The 18524-nt window shown below is 55.2% G+C and overlaps 1 protein-coding gene and 1 long non-coding RNA gene across 6 annotated transcripts in view; one reads left to right on the forward strand and one right to left on the reverse strand.

Moving 5' to 3' along the window:
* Positions 1–18524, forward strand: part of MID2 (midline 2) — a 139449-nt gene that overhangs the window by 91999 nt on the left and 28926 nt on the right. For all 3 annotated transcript variants that reach the window (XM_052813453.1, XM_052813451.1, XM_052813452.1), the window contains exons 3-4: positions 5512–5607; positions 14482–14589. In XM_052813453.1, coding sequence (XP_052669413.1) covers positions 5512–5607; positions 14482–14589 — 204 coding nt within the window. The remainder of the gene's footprint in view (positions 1–5511; positions 5608–14481; positions 14590–18524) is intronic.
* On the reverse strand, positions 6598–13985 carry LOC128153750 (uncharacterized). 3 transcript variants are annotated; one of them, XR_008239084.1, is made up of 6 exons: positions 10315–13985; positions 8451–9147; positions 7724–7941; positions 7315–7624; positions 6780–7127; positions 6598–6669 (listed from the first exon to the last, which is right to left on the reverse strand). It is a non-coding gene; the product is annotated as an uncharacterized LOC128153750 (long non-coding RNA). The 3 variants fall into 3 exon arrangements; XR_008239085.1 differs by having other exon boundaries at positions 6604–7127; positions 10315–11060; positions 11646–13985; XR_008239083.1 differs by having other exon boundaries at positions 6604–7127.

Consider the following 18524-nt stretch of genomic DNA (forward strand, 5'->3'; position numbering starts at 1 on the left):
CTGAGAGCAGGATCCAGCCCCAGCTCTTTCTGGGCTGAGATAACTCTGTGCTTGCTGTGTGTGGGGTGAGGAGACCCCCCCCCAGACTTCAGGCTGGGGACTGGGACATTGCTTGAGCACCGCGTGCCGGGGCAGCACGGGCGACTGCCACCGCGGGACTTGTGATGCTGCCTGGGTGGATGCAGCGGGGAGCCCTGTGCTGTGGCATGCCCGCCGCCGTGTCCCCAGCACCCCCAGCCACCAGCCCTGCTCCCCACGGGGGAGCTTTCCTCCGCTTCCCAAGCCTGCGTGAAGGTGAGCGTAGAAAGAGCCGCTCAGGGTTTAAACCTGATAAACACATTCAGAGCCGTTCTTAATTGCTCTGACTGGGCAAGGGACATGGAGGGGGATGTTGCAAGTTGTCTTTGCACTGCGCTGAATTGCACCCTCGTGCATCCTCGTCTCTCGGTCAAGTGCTTCCCCTCGGTCCCTGTCTCCCTCCGTGCAGGTGGCCGACTGGTGGGATAACTACCAGAGCCTCTTTGCCTGGCTCAGGGCTCCTGCTCTAGACGCTCTTCAGCACAATTAGAAACACCGTCAGAACCTCGCCGTAACAAATTGCTTGATTTTCTAGGTCAGCTCTACCGGTTAGGGCGATACCAGGCACTGAAAGCTGGCAGTTTATTTCAGCTTTTACTCAGTATGTTTTGCTCCAGAGTGACTTAAAATGCAGTAGTGTCACAAGGCGGGAGCTGCGCGGGAGCTGCTCGGCAGCTCAGTCGTGTCTTTCTGTCACTTGTCCTATTGTCTGGGGAAATTCTTTTAGCAAAGGCAGGCAGCTGCCTTGCTTATCATATTTCCCCCCTGATTCTTTTTTTTTCTTTTTTGGCTGGGGGCTGGGAATTGGTTATAAACATCCTCTCAGAGGGATGTGTCGCTACCAGGGCTGATGGTGGTAAATAGCGGGTGGGCTCTGTGCTCTCACTGCCCGGTGGGGAGGGGAGATGGGAGCGGGGGCGTCCGCCGGCATGGGAGCAGTGCCGGGGCTCTGGACCTGCCGTGGCCAGAGAAGAGCCTGGTCTGTGCTGCGATCGCCAGCGCCTGGGTTTTCGGTTTGGCAGCGCGGAGGCAGCTGTCGTTAGTGGAGCTGGGAGGTGCTGCACAACCACCCCATCACCCTCCCTCCCCAAAATGCACCTTGGAGGGAGGCAAATGGGGTCGGGACTGACCCTGGATGCAGGTAACGCAGGCCAGCTGCCGGTTAGGAGGAGAGGCCGTGCTGGCGTTCCCGACATGAGCCACGTCGGTGCCCTCGTCCCCACAAAGCCAGCGGGTGCCTGGGGCAGAAGCTCAGTGCACAGCAGCGTTTTGGCTGGGAGCAGGGATATGGCTGTGGGCTTGCCATGGCTCCAGCAGCATTGCAGCTGCAGGATGCCATCAAGAACTTTTGACTGTGGTTTTAAAATCTGACCAGCTCCCGCAGGAGCGATCGTGGCTGACTCCAGATACCCTGGGCAATGTACTGGTGGCATCTGGCTTTCCTGTGCTGCTCCACCAAAGAGGACACCCAGCAGCAATCCTTCCCCGTGCCAGGAGCCCTGACAGCACATCCTCGGCCGCCGAGGGCTTGGCCGTGCATCCTTGGCCCGGCAGAAATCCCAGCCAGCTGCTGCAGGTACCCTTCCCCTGCATTGTTCTGGTGAAGCCGGTGAATGGTGGTAGGCATCCAGGGACACGTTTTCCTGCTGCTTTGCAGCCCCAGAGGTCGGGGCCAGCAGGCGTGCGGGGAAGCATTTTGCAGCTGGTTTGGCTTTTGTGCGTGTGTGCGTGCGTGTGTTTATGGACGCACGTGTGGTTTGTGTTTATGGTACGTGGAGGGAGCAGGGCAGGGACCCGCGTCCTTTATTGAAAGCAATTATAAATGAACAAGAGCAATGAAAAAAGCCCTAAATAAATCGCTGAAAATAAACACTCTCCAGTTTTGGCTGCCTTTGCATGAAGATAAATGTGGAAAGCCTGTCCTGTAATAAGGCAGAGCTAAATGACGCCCTCCCCTGCCGTCTCGCCAGGCTCGCTGGGGTGAGCCCTCTCGCCCATCAGAGCAGCACTGGGGCCGGTTGCAAGTGAACGTCAGCACAGACCAGCAGCAGCAAAAGCCCCCCCATGCCACCGATAGCCTTTGCACTCCCGTGTCTAAGGCTTTCCCCAGCTACAGGGCACTCCATATTCTCCTGTCCCATGCCCAGGGGTTCCCACTGGTGCAGAAGACCTGAGGCTCATGCGGCTCAAAGCCTGTGGGAATCAGACCCCCCCTCCCGCGGTGGCTCCAGCAAGACCAGGTCTGTGCGATGCTCCCGAGCAGCTCAGCGGGGACCCCTTCCCCTGCCAGCCTGCTTGGGGCTCAGAGGCTGCTCTGCTCCCATCTCCCAGCTGGTTAAAGCCATGAGGCTGACTGCGTTTCCCAGTGCAGACCAGCTTCCAGACTGGTGTGGGGGGACCTGCCATGGAGCGCAGCTCCCAGCAGCGCAGGGAGTGCAGGATGCTCCTGCCGGGTGCAGGCAGGGTCATGTTTGACAAAGCACAGCGGATCAGGAGGAAGCCTAATATTTGTAATTCCTAAAGTTGTCTTGAACCCCCAACCTTGATGCTATCTTCAAACAGGAATAGAGAAATCCATATTTAGTTCAACTGCTTGTTTGATATTTGGAGAAGAAAGAAAATTGAGAAGTTGTTGCTCATCATGCACATAACTAAATAAAATATGAATGTCGGTGCCATGTTATTCAGCCTCTTTGGTTGGGTGCCAAATATATTTATTTTGCATCTGGACACCTGCAGGTAAATGAAGTGCAGCCGCTGAGCTGCTTTGTCAAAGCTGCCGGAGAGGGTTTGATCCTGGCAGGGTGTTTTGCGAGCTGTGCGGCTGCAGCCAGCTCAGGCTGGGAAAGGCTCGGCTGCTTTCCCACAGTGACCGTATCCGTGCACTCTTCGTCTCCGGTCCCGCTGTCCCCGGGCAAACGGGTTTCCATCACCTGGGTGACCCGGCCCCTTAGTCTCACTGAGCGCCAGCGACTTTTGCTCAAGGACATGGTGGTGGTTCCTTTTTATCTCTTTTCTCACTTCCCAACTGTAGCGAAATTAACTATTCTGTATTTCAGGCCAGAAGGTGAATGTTTGGGGAAATTATGAGCATGTTATAATGCAATTAAAAAACAATGCCTATAATTGCCATAATTTATATATACCTACAAAATAACCAGCTGGTGTAATCAAAGCTTCTAGTATATTTTATTTGTTTCAGCAAATCAAACAGAAGGAAATGGTTCCATCTGCATTTTCACGTGCTGCACAAGGGTTTGCAGCAGTCAGAGGTGCCTTGCTAAGGAAGCCCTGCAAAACCGGGGAGCAGCAAGAGAGGGTGCTTGCTCTTTGAGCCATCATTAGTACGAGTAAAACACTGCCCACTGCTTCAGCATCACTGCAGTATCAGCGTACGCTTAACGAAGGGATAAGTGCTCAGGGGCAGGTTTTGTGCATGTTTATGGATGGGGGAGGAGTGATGCTGTCCCCTGGAAAACTTGGGATGCTGCAAATGTGTTTTGGACTCGTGTGCTTCAAAGAGCATGTGTCGAGCTCATCTCCCCTCCCTCCCCTTCCTGCCCTCCATCAACAGCCCTGGAACATTAAAGCAGATCGGCTGCAATTTCAAAGCTGCAACTTCAGTGCAGCCGAGTTAGTGATGAGGAAGATAATTAGCAAGTTAAATGTTCAATGCTTTAGTCAAATTATGTTTAATAATATTGAGCTATAAGGAAAGAGGGTGGCAGAAACTGTTAGCAGCTGGCTTTTTCATTATCGATACAGCGTTGTTGTGCAAAGCGCTTTCCACTTAATTGAGGCACCCTGGGTTTTATTTCATTTTTCAAGCCTGTTTCTGTGTTCTGCTTCGCCCACCGTTGGCTAGCAATTTGCAGGATTGCAAACGAGCTCGGAGTATTTTAGGAGCCAGTGGTTTTTCAGGAATGAATGCTTTGCCTGTGCTTCATGACTACGATTCAAGTTCTCTTGGCTAACTAGCCCCCAAATTATCTGTGCGTGCAGAGAAAGGCCGTGTTTATGGGTCTGCTGGAGTCTTGATGAAAGCCTCGGACTGCAGTTTCTAGCCGAGGATGAATAAAACACCGCAGGGATCCTCTTCCAGCCCTGAAGTTTAAAATATTAATAGGATATCATTTTCCCGACAAGCGTTGCAACAGGTAGTGAGCGCTTTGTTATAAAACATTTCCTCTTAGTGGAACTGCGTATTTTAATGGAAATGCGGTGTCACGTAAATTATTGATATCCAAAAGAAATACGAGTCCACTGTGTGTCCGCAGATATCGAAATCTTTTCAAATGGGCTCTTTCTCCGTGCTCCACTGGATCCCATTCTGCTCCACGAATATTGCAGCCTCCGGGTGCCAAAACAGACCGTGCTCCCTGGGGATCCCCGCGCCGCTTGGGTTGTGATCTGCCGGCGGTGATCCGCTCCCACGAGCGAAAGGCAGCGTGGCTGGGGAGATGGGAAGGGGAGTGCAGGCAGCTTGGGGCGGGGACCACAAGCTTCTCCCGGGGACCCTTTATTGCCGGTACCAACAGAGGGATGGAAAATAGGAGCGATTCATTCCCAGCAGGCAGGCTTGCTGGCTGGCCATCGAAGCAGAATAGCTCTTTATACTCTTCTAAAAAGGTGGGATGTGGTGGGAGGGAACGGCCGAACTCAGCCGGGTTTCGGCAGCGGTGGGCAGCCTGGCAGGAGCTGGGGAGGGTTTCGTCCCCGCTGCTTGGCGGAGGCTGCGGATCACCGGCTGCCCGCGCGGGGTGAGCGGCCCCCGTGGCTCCATCTGGAGCTGCCACGTTGCTCTCCCTGCCTGTGCCTGTGTTGCTCCGGCAGAGATGGTTTGCAAAGGAGCGAAGTCCCTCTCTGATGGTTCAACAGGCTCTTGTTTGGCTTCCTTACCACGTGCAAAACAAAACTGATGACGAAAATAGCAGTGCTGGCTTCTTTCCTGGTAGAAACAGGGGGAGCGGCACTTTTAGTCTCTCCTACCTTGTCAGAGGGTTCAGCAGCAGCAAGTGGTTTGGGAACATTTTTGAGAAACTTAGATACTCCTGATGTTTTTCCAGCTGCCTGTACAGTTTTCCAGGGAACACAGGAGAAACTCAGCTTTGCTGCAGCAACACAACCCACCCCGGCTTCTCAGACCATCTCCAGAGGAGCAGCAAAGGGCAGACACCCACGCTGCCACCTCCTCAGGGCCACCACGGTGCTGAGCTCGGTGGCCCCCGTCTTGGGCCAAGCACTCGCACAACCCACCAGCATGGACAGGAGCTGCCAAGAAACCCAAGAGCCTTTGCCCAAGTCGTCGCTCCCTCAGGCAGCGTGTTGGGTGGCAAATGCTCTCGGTTGCTAATGGGGGACTGGGGACAGTCCTCCAGCTTTGCTGATCTTTTTGTTTTTTCTCTTTCTCCTCTCCCATTTCTGGACTCACAGCAAACCCTGGAGACGAATCTCACCAACCTGGTTAAACGCAACAGTGAACTGGAAAACCAGATGGCCAAGCTGATACAGATCTGCCAGCAAGTGGAGGTTGGTGAGAGCAATCAGGGGACTGGGAGGGTGATGGGGAAGGTGCACTGGGAAGCTCCCAGCTCGAGTGACAGGATGCATGGGATTGCTCCTGTGTCCTTTCCCCGGGGGCTGCCATGGGAGCAGAGATGAGCTTGTGGTGGGAAGCATTGCTGACGCTGAAGGGCTGGTGGGAGGCTGAATTGTTTCAGAGAGTTTAGTCCCAAATGAAGGAGGATGCAGGGGTGGTTCCCAGGGGTCTGTAGGGTCTGAAGGAGAAGGTGGCAAGACTGGGAGCTACTGGGAAGAGACACAGGCTGCTGGACTGGCTTAGGAAGGGAGGACCTGCTGGCTGCTCTGTGCATGGGGGATGGCAGATTCTTTTGGTTGAAGCATGGGTGACGCGGAGCATGCGAACACAGCTCAGCTCTCAGGGAGGGGGGAAGCGGAGTTGTCCCTCTCGTAGCTGCCTCCTGCACTCAGGTGCGGTTTTGCCGGCAGCTCCTGTCTCCTTTGGTGCACAGGTGGGACCCGCTGGGGCTGAGTACTGAAAAACCTCATCGGCAGCTGGAAGGCATTAGTGAGAGTTTGCTTTGGATGCTCAGCGTGCTATAGCCTGCACCCTGCCTTCAAAGGCTGGGGCATCTCCAGCTGCGCTCCCAGAAACAAATCCTTTTGACCGTGATGCCTCTGTGCTTCAAATTCCCTATGAAACCGTGGGCTACTTACACCTCCTCTTTCTTGTCTGGGGGTGCTGTTAAAGTAAACTGGTTAATATTTGCAAAGCACTTGGATATCAAAGTGACGAGTGGTCCGGGGAAGCCCAGAAGGAAATTGCTAGCTGTGCCTGCAGAGCAGTGTTGGAGCAGCACACAGCAGCCACGGCCGGGGCAGCCTCAGCAGGACCAGCCGTCCACGTGGCCGGCCCAAGAAGGGAGCTGTGGTCACGTAACTGCAGCTTGTATCAAAACTGCATGTGCCCAGGCAGGTGTGGAAGCTTCTGCGGGGGTCCTTTCCTCTTGGGAAGGAGAGGGTGGGACCCCACCATGCTGGGGTGGGTTGAGCAAAAGTCCTCTCCACAGCCTATTGGAGAGGAGGAGGGAAGCAATGAGTGTCTGCAGGTGCTGGCAAAGAAGCAATATAAAATCCCCACAGCTGTTTGCAAGCATTTAATGGGTGGGGTGTGCTCTCACCCAGGATGTGTTTTGGCTGTAGGAGATCCCTATCTCAGGAGTAAAGCCAAGGAACTCGAGTCAGCCTGGAGGACAGAGGTACAGGCAGCAATACTGTGAACGTGTGGGTGCGCAGTGGGTGAGATGGTCCTCCCCTTTGCAGGGCTGGGGTGGGGGCTTTCCAATGCAGCCCTCCCTTCTGCGGTGCAGGGTCCGACATTCCAGGCATTGGTGCTCCCTGGGGCTGCTGCGTCCACCGTCGGTGAGCTGGGGCTGCGCTGCGTTTGCGGGCAAGTCTTTCATGCCGGAGAAGGATGTGTCTACATCTTCCACAGGGCTTGGGTGAACTAGGGCTGGTAATGAGGACTGCTGTTCCCAAGGGAATAAAGGAGGGGTCAGGTGTGATTTGGGGAATTGCAGTGGCTGCAATTTTCACAGCCGTGTCTCCCACATCGTTTTTGAGGCATCCCACCTCAGACCCTCTCTGCAGCCTGCTGCCTGGCTGCCCTTCCTCAGGTCAGTGCAGTGCCCTGCACTGGTCCTCATTGAACCTCACCCTGCTTGTTAAAGCTGTTTTCCTCATCTCTCTAATTCATTCTTGGTTCAGGGCCAGCTTCACCCTGTGGTGGTGTAGGCGCAGTGACTTGTCCCCAGCTTCTCAGTGCAGGCGGGGACGTTGTCTCCATCCTTGCTGTGACAGCAGCTTCCCCTTGCAGGGCAAGGCTGGTCCCAGCCTTTCTCCCGGTTTGCAGCAGCTGGTCTTCTTCCCACTTTCCTTCCTCCTCCCAAACATGTGCATTTTGCCTCCCTGCATCCTTCCTGCTGTCAGACAGCGATTGCAATCTCTCCTGCCTGAGCCCTGAATTCTGTAGCAGAAGAGCAATATTCAGGCTTAAGCCAGCAGCAAGTGGGAAAGGCTTTGTAGAGGGGATTACAGAAAGCATCGAAGGAAGAGAGGAGATCACCTTTAATCCTGCTGAAGAAAGGGACTCAGCTGACCTTGCTGCTTTGACCACTTGATCTATAAAACTCTTTGTGTTCCCAGTGTGCAATCAGGCATCTTCTGTTTGCATCCCCAAGGGAAATGTTTGTGCGAGCTGCGTGCAGGGAGAGCCTGTGCCAGCAAACTGACGCTGCCTCTTGGCTGCGTCTCTGGAGTCAGGAGTTCATAAGCGATGCACTCCTGTGGAAAACATTCGAGAGGAAGAAGGCGGTTAATACCATACTGTTGTTTCAAAGTGCACATACCAATTAATAGCAAATTAATTTGCAGCTTTGTTTACTGAAGTGATACATGGAGAGAGGCTGTCACAATTAGTTTCTTCTTAATGGGCTATTGATTTTTTTGGTTGCTAAATTAAGCAGCGGTTCCTTGAACTAAGGAATAGTTCCTTGAACTATTTCTAGAGAATAAAAACACCAGGCTGCTGCAGGGATCGCTGACGTGGATTTCGGGGGGAGGGCGCCAGTGCCTGAGCAAACATGACGGATATTTGCTTCGCCCTTGCTCACTCCAACCCTTGCTGGGGGGGATGCAAGCCCTGCGGCCTCCCATGCGACTTCCCTGAGCTGCCTCGTGGGCCGAGCAGCCGTCAGGGATGTGGGGATGCTGCACATGCTGACTGGAGTTGTTTGCCCATAGCGAAGCACACAGGGATGTATTTGTGCAGGGAGCTGCAGCTTGTTCTTCACCATCTGCATCTCGGAGAGATTCCTGGGGCTCTCAGGCCAGGAAGGTGCTTCCTAACCCCCGCGTTTCCTGCAGGCAGTGTCAGCGTTTTGTTCTTCACTTGCTAAAAAAGGTCCTTGTTGCTGTCCTGATGATCTAGAGAGAGGAAAAGAGTGCAAAATGCCTTTCTGAGAGCGCCAGCGGTGCCGTGTGTGCTGCCAGCAGCTGCAAGCCACTGCTGAGTGCGGCTCAGTGCGTGAGGAGGAAGGAGCTGAGACACGCTCTGAGTTTCTCTGGGTTTTGCAGCATGACTGGCCTTCCCGAGCGCGGCTGCGCCGATGCTCCTGCGTCGCTCATGTTGTCCTGCTTCTCTCTCTGCCGGTGTGTTGTGGTGGCGAGGGGGATTTTTGGCTCTGCAGTAGCAGTGGCTTTTGTCAGAGATGTCTCTCCTGGGCTGCCTCTTCACCCAGGGCTCAGCAGGTTTGGAGTAGCTATGGTAAAAGACATAGCAAATGGATGTCTTGCAGGCAGAGAAGGAGCCAGAACATCCTTGCAGAGCCGTGGTGACAGTCATCAGCGCTCATTGCTCTTGTAGGTCATGCTTTGACTCCAAGACCCCGCCAGGGATGGAACAGGGATGCATCTGGCTGTGCCAGGGTGGTGGGATGTCTTTCCAAACCTCCTCCTCTGAATCCAGCTCCAGCATCTTAACGAACTGACCTGTGAAGAGTTGAAAGCTATTTGGTATTTCTTTCTGATTCTTCTGATTCTGGAAGCTTCAGATCTCTAGGCTGTTGTTTTCTACATAGTTTAGGAGTTTTCAGCTTTATCAGTTGTTCTCCTTAAAATAACAGCTGAAATACATTTTTCAGTCTTACTAAATATGCAGTCCTGCCCTTCAGAGGCACCTTTTCAGAGAGCACATTAAAGTGTGAAGTAGAAAATATCTCTGCCCCTCTACGCTTTCCCGTGAGTTTGAATACAGAGGATTTTGCTTTTGAGCTATTTGTGGACATTGCATATAGGCGGACACGTGATCCCAACCTACTCTGCCCATCAAGTCATGGTCAGTGTAAGTCCCACATTATGTCCAGGGAACTGTGCCACCAGCACCCTGAGGTGCAGAGGGACGCATCCCAGAGAAGGACGTTGCGAGTGTCCCCGAGCCGCTGAGCCTGTGCTGCCCATTGGCGTTGCAAGGAGTGACTCCCTCCTGTACGGCACGTGGGAGGCTGCCGCTGAGGGACCAAATCCTGTGGCAGTGATCGAAATTCGGACCAAAGAGAGCAGGTAGTGACCCTACAAAGCAGCTGAGTTTGTAAAATACCAGGGTGGGTAGCAGGGATGGTACCCACCCCGATGTCCCCATCAGGGAGGGCAGTAGGAGATGCTGCCCGTGTAGCTGCTCTTGCAGGTGGGCTGGTGGCCCTCTGTGCCGTGGCAGCCGCAGGGCTGGCCTCGGTGCAAACTGGTGCCCGTGCCCTGGGGCACGGCTGCCTTGCTACGAAGTCAAAAACCCGTTGAGGGTTTTGGGGGTGACAGTGCTGTGGGGGTGGGATAGGGTCCTCTGCTCCATCTCGGAGCTGGGTTCCTGCTGCCTGGGTGTGGAGGAGGAAGTTTATCTGTGCGTGAATCATGCCTTGGGCTGAGATGATGTTCCTCATCCCTTCCCGAGCTGCAATGCAAGCTCTTCCCAGGTTTGAGTGTTACCATTTGCTTTTTATTGGAGGGCTATATTGTCCCTAGCACATTTCCCCCACGCACACTGAGAAGGGTGAAGTATTTCCCCCCGCCCCCCCACTTCTTATGACTAAAAGCTCTCCCCATGCCCAGCTTTCCTACAATCGTAGCACCCGCTGAGTCTTCACCCCTAAATGCAGCATTTACCTGGGAACTAGTTCCTCCTAATAAAAGTGGTTTGGCCAGTATCTAGCTGTGCCTGAGCCAGGGCTTTTGCCAGCAGAGCTGTGTTGGTCTGAAATCTCGCCTCTGTGCTCTGCTGGCACTTTTGGGCTGGGACCATGGCCTGGAAATGCTCCTTTTTGGGCAGAAGGCAGCTGGGGAAAGGGACTGCAGTGGCCTCTGCAGCTTCATCTGCCTTCAGTCTCCCAGAGCATGAGCGCTGGCTGAGCTGTAGATTTCTTGCCCTGGGTAGGTTTTCAGATTTAGGATTAATTTAATGAGGAGCCCAGGATTTTTGCTTGGCATGCCAGGCTGGAGGGTGAGCCTGGCACTTGCTAAAGGACACCCCCCTGCTTCTCCTCCTGCTGTTGTTTTTGCAGTCCTGGCACCCAGGGCTCCCTCCTGCCAGCAATAGCAAGCATCGCGGCTGCAAACAGTTGCAAAACAGTCCTGATTTTATGCTCCTGGGGAATTCGAGTGATGGCCATCTCTGTCTGCACTTGTGCCTCCAGGGGCGAGTGTGCTGCCAGCATCCTCTGCGACAGCCTGGGTTGCAAGGCAGCGCCGTCGCCTTTGCTGTCGCCAGCACAGATTGCTGCAGGCTCCAAACCCTGGGTCTGATTTCCCTTCTCTGCTACCTTGCAGCAGATTTGGAAGATCATCCACTGTTTTTTCTCGGTGGAGTTATCTTTGCAGACCATCAGCTGTCTCCCACTTCAGTGTTGCATAATCTGCTGGCCAGGTTTAAAAAAAGATCTTGTATCAAATGTGTTTAACTCTGGGTTGCCTTCAGACTTCTCCACCGTTTTGCATAGCTTTGAGAGTACAAAATGAAGAAAAGCTATTTATGTCCTTCAGTACACTGTTTAACTTAAGTGATAGGCCTCAATTCCCCTTCTATAAAGTGTATCCCCCCTTTCCTATCCATCCCCCCAAGCGTGCTGGTCTTTCCTGGAGACGGAGGACTGAACCCTCTGCCTGTGCTTTCACTGCACTCTTTGCATGCCTTCCTTTCAGCTTTAAAATTAAAAAAAAAAAAAAAAATCTGTGTATTTGAAGCCTGAAAAGGGGGTCCAGCAGGGATTAATTAGCTTAAATTAAGCAGGACACATGCAGGTTTTTTTGTAGGAGCAAGCTACTGTTTCCTTCTGCCTCTTGCGCCTGATGCCATGCTCACGTCTGCTCATTCAAGGGGCAGGGTGGGACCCCCCTGTGTCCCCAGCATGCTGACCCCCCACTACCTGCATCCTAATCATCCCGTCTCTCTGAAGGGCACACTCTCCGCCTTCCTGCCAGCAGCACCAGCTCAAGTTTACCTGGAGGAGCTGCAATTCAGACAAATCCTCCAGCATCTCAGCTCCTGACCACTTTGGGGAGGGCTCCTGCTCTCTAAGGTCCCCAGTGTCCTACCCGGTGCTCCTGGCACACGCCTGGCGCCTGCGTGGCAGAGCCTGGCTGGGCACCGACAGCTCCTGCACCCGCAGCAGTGATGTCTGTGCGGGACTGATGGACTTGGGAGATCGATGAAGAAGGAAATCATTAATGGATCTCCTGCTTGGGCTTCTCTGCTCTTCTTTGAAGTCTTATGGGACAAGTCTGCCATCGTGTCCTGCTGTCATCTCTTGCTGTCCCCCACCCTCGTCTCGGCCAAGGAGCGTGGCTCTGTAGCCTGGGGTGATGAGGGTTTACTGGTCCTCGACGATCTCAAGTAGCATCTTCCAGAGCAAAGCTTCAGAATCGGTCGCTCAAGAGTCCAAACTAAATGGAGGAGCCACACATGCTGGTCTCCCCTGTTTGCAGCACCTGTCCCTTCATGACAAGGAGCTTGAGTGTCATCTTGCTGCTTTCCCCAAAAGCACGTTGAGAGCCACATAGCCTGCTGGCAATGCCCTGCCTGCCTGGTGGGTATCTTGCTGGTCAGCAGGGGAGGGAGAGCATATGTGATCTCCCCGTGGTCATGTTTTGGTAGATGCTAAGCAGAAAAATTACCATCTTGGCCAACCATCCACATGGCAGAGGCCACAGGGAGACCAGACCTGGTCTGGAAGAGGCCACATCATGTCCAAGGTGGTTTGCAATAGCTGATCAGACCTGAAGGTGACTTTTGGAAAGCTCTGGCCAGTCTGATTGTGTCATCTTCAGTCCCCTGCTGGGACTGACCCAGGTGCCCAGGACTACACGAGGTCTCCTCATCTCCTGGCTCAAGTCCCTCCTCTTGGTGCAGCGATTCTGGAGGGCAGGGTAGGAGGAAGAACTGGTTGTGCTGTGTGGTGGGTTGTATTTCTTTGCCACTGAACCATAAATACCAGGAATGAGGTTAGGGAGGGAGAAATATCAGCAGCAGTCTGGAAGATGGCTGTGATCATGGAAGTGCTGTTTGATGCTTGCTCCGTTACTCTGCTGGGGGCCGGTCCAGCCAAAGCTGCATGTCTCGCATTGGGAACCGTGGTTAGGAGGGGATGGTGTGGGGAGTAGAATTATGGGTTTGAGCATCACCAGGCTCCCCTTATTGTGAGCCCAGAACAAAATCCATTAGGGGATGGTGCCCCAGTTTAGGAATTGAACTGCAAGCATGGTAAGAAATTTGCCTTGAGCTGGAGAAAGCTTAAAGATTTATTGCAGTCTGGGCACGCATCCTGCCAAAGTTTTGCACTATGAAGAAATGGGGCTTTTTGGAGCAGCAGGTGCTTCCACCAGCAGCATCTGGTACTTTTTTATTGTTTTAGGGGGAAGATGGCTATTTGTAAAAGGCTTTGGTCAGAGAGAGACTCCCGAGGAGCACTCTGTGACCACAAGACACTGTAAGCACTGTGCTGTGGCTGAAAATAAGGGCAATGGAGGCATCTGTGGAGCCCGGGGCTGCCACCCTGCCTGCCTGGCCCTACCTGCCGGGTTGGCAGCACCGGCGCGGCATGCCCAGCGGCTGCCCAGCTTCCTTGCTCTGTGGGCTGAAAGCTCCAGTGCTGGAGCCCTGCCGAGAGCATCCTGCAGCACCAGGAAGGGGAAGATTTTTCCTCCCCGGGGCCCTGCACCATGCTGCAGAGCTTGGGGCTGCAGCTTGGCACAGCGAGCGGCTGGAGCACAGGTGGGATGGCTACACCAGCCTGACTTGCCCATAGTTGTTGCTGCCCTGAGCCGGTTCAGCCCCTTCATTAAGACCCCACATGGTTTTTCCTGATGTGCCCTTTGCAGCCGTGCAGCCCCCCGTGGGCTCTGCCTGCGCTCCCTCCCTCTGCCCGTGCCGAGTGGTTGCTTTTGGTCTCGCTTCTGCAGATGCTTTGAAGTCACGGCCACCCTTGCTCTTCCAAGCAGGGCACTCATTCATTTTTAAGCCTCTTCTTGCTTTAACTAGCACACGGGCACTGCCACGGAGTAGGTGCATGAGAGAGATGCGAGTTTTGCTCAGGAGGGGAGGCCAGCGAAGCTCGCTGCTTCTGCAAGAAGCCTGTGCTGCTCACCTCGAAGCAGGACGGCTAGGGCAGGGTAACCTCCAGCTGCCCCATAGCTGAGGGCAGGATGGGGTTCACTTGGGAGTGCTGAGAGCAGCCCAAGCGGTGCGGCCGTGGCTGTGCAGAGCACCCAAAAACATACAGCCTGCCTAGGGAAGGGAGGTGGAGAGATCCCCGAGCATCCCTGCGCGGGGTGGGCACAGGTCAGCGCTGCCCAGTGGTACCCGAGTTTTGCTGGAAAGCAATGCAGCCGTGGCTGCGGGCTGCAGCACCCCGGTGGGGCTGAGCCAGGCTGTGCAGCAGTGGCAGCGGGGGCTTGCTGCTCCCGGGCTGCCACCTCCCCACAGCCCATACTCTGGGTCTTGGGGAGGGGACGGTACCTACGGAGGAGCGTGTGCCCCACAAGCCACCCAGTGCCGACCTTGGACGTGCAGCAAGGAGGGCTTCGCGCCCTGCTCTGGCCTTTTTCCTTCCTCCAGCGGGGGTGGCAATGGATGCAGGCGAGCCAGCCCGCTTCTGTCTGCGTTGCGGGGCTGTTATCTCCTGCCCAGCTCAGCCCCTGGCAGCCGGCAGAGCTGGGGCCCAATGTGGAGGACATACATCACATCTCTCCTGGTCTGCGCTGGGAGAGCTGCGGGGCTGCCGGGCTCGGGGATGAGTGTGTCCCCTCCTGACGGCGTGTGCTTTTGCTGTTCCTGTCCAGGTGAACACAGCCATGCATGAGGCCAAGCTGATGGAGGAGTGCGATGAGCTCATGGAGATCATCCGCCAGCGCAAGCAGGTCATCGCCGTCAAGATCAAGGAGACGAAGGTAAGGAGGGCCGGCTCGTGCATCCAGGGTTCGAGGGTCCCCTCCTGCACCGTGGGCTGGCTGCTGCAGGGTCTGCCCTTCATCTCTGGGCACAGCCCAGCAGTTCGGCAGCCTGTGGTGCTGGGATGTCCCAGCCGCAAGCAGAGGGGCGGCTAGCAGCGTGTGTTGCCTTGCCCGTGAAGGAATTGTTTTGGGCAGCCATCGGTGCACACACCTTCGCCTCCCTGCCGCCCCAAATGGTGTGCAAGTCTGGGCGTCCCTCGCTGCTGCTGTCCCCAGGGCTCTTCCACTGCGGACAGGGCGCATGCTTGACATGGCTGGAGGAGGGAAGGCACGTTGATTAGCATGACAAATTGGCGCAGTTTCTTGGATTGGTCCAGACAGCTTCCTCAGGGCTTTTCTAACACGGTGGTGCTAATGTAATAATGTAGAATTAATATTGAAGGGCCATCCGAGCCCCGCACTGCAGGTAAAGGAGAGGCTACACGCTCTGCATTGCAGCATAGCCGTAGGTGAGCTGGTTTCTCACCCTTTTCTTTGGGGGGGTGTTTGGACCCTTCCTCCAGTGGTTCCACGTGTTCTGGCGTTTCCCAGTGGTTTCCGTGCATTGGAGAGAGGCTGGAGGGATTGGCTGTAGCTCTGAGCGGCGTCCACGGGAGTTTACAGTGCACATGCACAAGCCCTTCGCCTTTCTTACTGAGCTTGAACGTGTGTTAGGGACCAGCTCTGCATCCATCACAGTGCCAATAGCTAAGCTGGGGAGCAGCATCGCCCCAGATCAAACTTTTTCCAGGAAGAGTTTTGGGAGTGGGTTGCGCTGTGTGCGTACGCAAGAGAGGCAAGCAGCCTGACTCTCAGACACCCTTGGCAGGAGTGGAAGCTTTAAAATGCCTGCTTTTATTCCAGCCACTTCAGGGAACATGTTTTGTGTAACGGTGCCTTCTGCTGGTCCATCTGTCTGTCTGCCTCTCACTTCCCACCTTCTTCCCCTAACATCTTTTGACCATGTTGTCCAGTTTCAGCCATACTTAGCAGGGAGCTGAATGGCTCAAAGATGTTATTTTCCTACAAATTGGCAGCTGGGTAGAGGAGAGAGGCCCTGATTAGTGCCCAAAACCATCAGCAGAAGCAATGCTCAGCTGCTTATACATTGCTGGGATAGGAGCAGCGAGCTTGTGCTCACATAGCTGCAAACCCAGCACCGCACCAGTGGGAGATGGGGACGGTGGTACTGGTGGTACCAGAGAGGGGACTGGGTTTGGTTTCCAAAGCTCCCCAGAAACTGGAATAAGCCTCTTTGCCAGTGAAATTGGGCTGGAGATGGAAACTTGCGGGTTTGCAGCACAGCAATGCCTCTCTGTAGCCTCCATGCTGCCGGCACTGGCTGCGGGGAGGCTGGGCAGGTTTCCTCCATTGCTTTCGACACCTCTGAGCAACAATTTCCAAGTGTGAACGGGAAACAGCCTTTCCGAGGAGCCCCAGCCGCAAACATTGGAGAGTTTAAAAAGCTCCAGACACAGAAGAAAGGAGGAAGTGCTGGAGACTGCACCTGGTTTGAAGTGCTTCAACTGCAGAGCGAGAAATACTGCTTTTCTGCTGAATTGCCATTTGGTTTTCCATTTGTTCTGGGCTGCTTTTCCTGACAAATGGCCCGACGGATGCATGGAGGAGCCTGATCACAGTGGCACACGGTGTTGGAAAGAGTGGCAGTCCTGGGCCTGGGACGGGGCAGCCAATTCCTCCCAGGACTGCTGTGGTAGCTGTGAGATGGAGCTCCTCCGCCTCCACAAGGCAGCGAGAGAGATGTAAGGACCGGAGCAGCAGCCTGAAGTTTGTGCGTGGTCATGGGTGCGAGCGAGGATGCCAGACGAGAGTGCCTGGAGGGTGACACCTGCCATGCCCAGCCTTTAGGTATCTTTTACTCCAGTAATCCTAAAATAGAGCTCTCCCTCGATGTGTCACGTGCATGTCTTTGGAAACCCACCAGAGATCGGATACTGAGGAACCCACGTGCGGCTCCAAGCTGGGCTCGCACCTTGCAGGCCTTCAGGTTCGTGTTCTGCCGGGGCTCAGATACCACCACCCATGAGACTGGGCAGCACCCCGTGGCGAACGTGGCACTGAGGCAGTGGGGATACTTGGGAAGGACCCAGGAGGCATCGAAAATCGTCAGGGAGGTTGTGAGAGGAGGAGCAGGAGGGAAGCAGGCAGCTGGGCTGCCCTGAAGAGCACTCTGCCACGGCGCGGATCCGGCCGGCGGGTGCCAGCACTCACGTCGCCTGCTCCGGACGCTGCCGGTGCCGGTGTCGCAGCCCAGCCCCAGCTGGCCTCGGGCCAGGGCATCTGCACCTCCTTCTCCCTTAGGCACAGCGGAGGCATCGCCTGGGATTAATGCTGCAGGCTGTGGTCGTTGCGGGGATGTGGCCGAGGAGAGCTGGGTCCGGGCATGCCAGCAGCTCCTGGGAGTGACTGTGGCAAGGGCAGGGGCTCTCCTGCCTCTCCCTGCCTGAGGCTGACAGCTACTGCACAGCTCCCCGAGTCCTCCCTTGAAACAAAAGTCATCTTATTTCTCTTCCTTTTTCTCCTTTTGATAATTTTTTTTCTGACAAGGCTGGTCGTAAAATGAACCATCCATCAGCCCATTAAGCCCCAGCAGGAGAATCGCTTCCTTGTGCAAATAGCCATTTTGAGCTGTGCCTGCCTGCTGCTAGCGAAGATGAGCTCGTGCTCCTCCCCGCTACGTGCCGCCGGGGCACAGCTTGCTGCGGCGTGCTGCTCCCTGCCCTCTCCCCCCCACGCCGTCCCCTGGGATGCTCCCTGGGGTGGCAGCCCTCCCTGTCCCCGAGTCTTGGTGCTGGGACCTGGGGGGTTGCAGAACTCCTGACCAGCCTGAGAGGATCCCCCCAAACCCCAGGGCTCTGGATGGACATGTCCCTTGTGCTTTCTGTCGCGAGTGTCTGCCACATGTCTGACTCCCTTGTTTGGATGCCTTTCATCTGAGCCAAACATCTTCTTGCTCACTAATAGTCTTGCCGGTGTGCCGGGAAGTGAGGAGGACACAAGAAGCAAATGGCAGTGGCTATGGAGCGATCCATGCCATCGTTTAGATGCTGTGTTGCTGGCTTTGTTCACGCATGTCGTATCCCGTAAGGTGGCCAACTCTCCGCATGGCTTCCCCCAGCCCTCCCCAGACCCTGGCACTGGGATGGACCAGGTCTCCACAGGATGCTCTCCTCAGAGGTGGGAAGTGCAGCGGGGTGGCTTGGTGAGGGGCAGGATCCCAAGGCAGCCACGCTTTCAGCCCTACCTTGCTGGGAAGAGGCCAGGAGAGTTCAGGTTTAGGGGTGATTGCCACTTATTGCGTATCAGGAGGGGAAAGCACCACCCAGCTTCCTTGGCCCTTTGAAGGGTGCAGCCCTTGGGTGCCAGCTCTGCTGCCCCGAGGGACAGATTGGATATTTGGTCACACCACTAACACTGTGGGCTTTGGGGTTTTTCTCACGAACCGATGTGCCCTGAGCACTTACCCTGTAGGCTGCTAGCCCTAACTCCAGAAAAGGCTAGCAGCAGTGACCACAAACCCTCAGCAGGATGCACAGTGGAGAACAGGGGCTCTTAGCCCACCCGCTGTCGGGTAAAGGACAGCTGTATTGGGAGAGGCTTGAACAAAACTGAAGTCCCCTCTGTCGTCTGCTGGCCAGGAGGCCCTTGGAGCCGGCTCTGTGCTGGGGCAGTGGGAAGGGATGCCATCCAGAGAGATCTGGACAGGCTGGAGGAGTGGGCCCATGTGAACCTCGTGAGGTTCAACAAGGCCACGTGCAAGGTCCTGCATCTGGGTTGGGGCCACCCCGGTATCAATAGAGGCTGTGGGATGAATGGGTTGGGAGCAGCCCTGCTGAGAAGGGCTTGGGGATGCTGGTGGGTGAAAAATTGGA

Source organism: Harpia harpyja, chromosome 18, assembly GCF_026419915.1.
Source record: "Harpia harpyja isolate bHarHar1 chromosome 18, bHarHar1 primary haplotype, whole genome shotgun sequence".
Lineage (NCBI taxonomy): Eukaryota > Metazoa > Chordata > Aves > Accipitriformes > Accipitridae > Harpia > Harpia harpyja.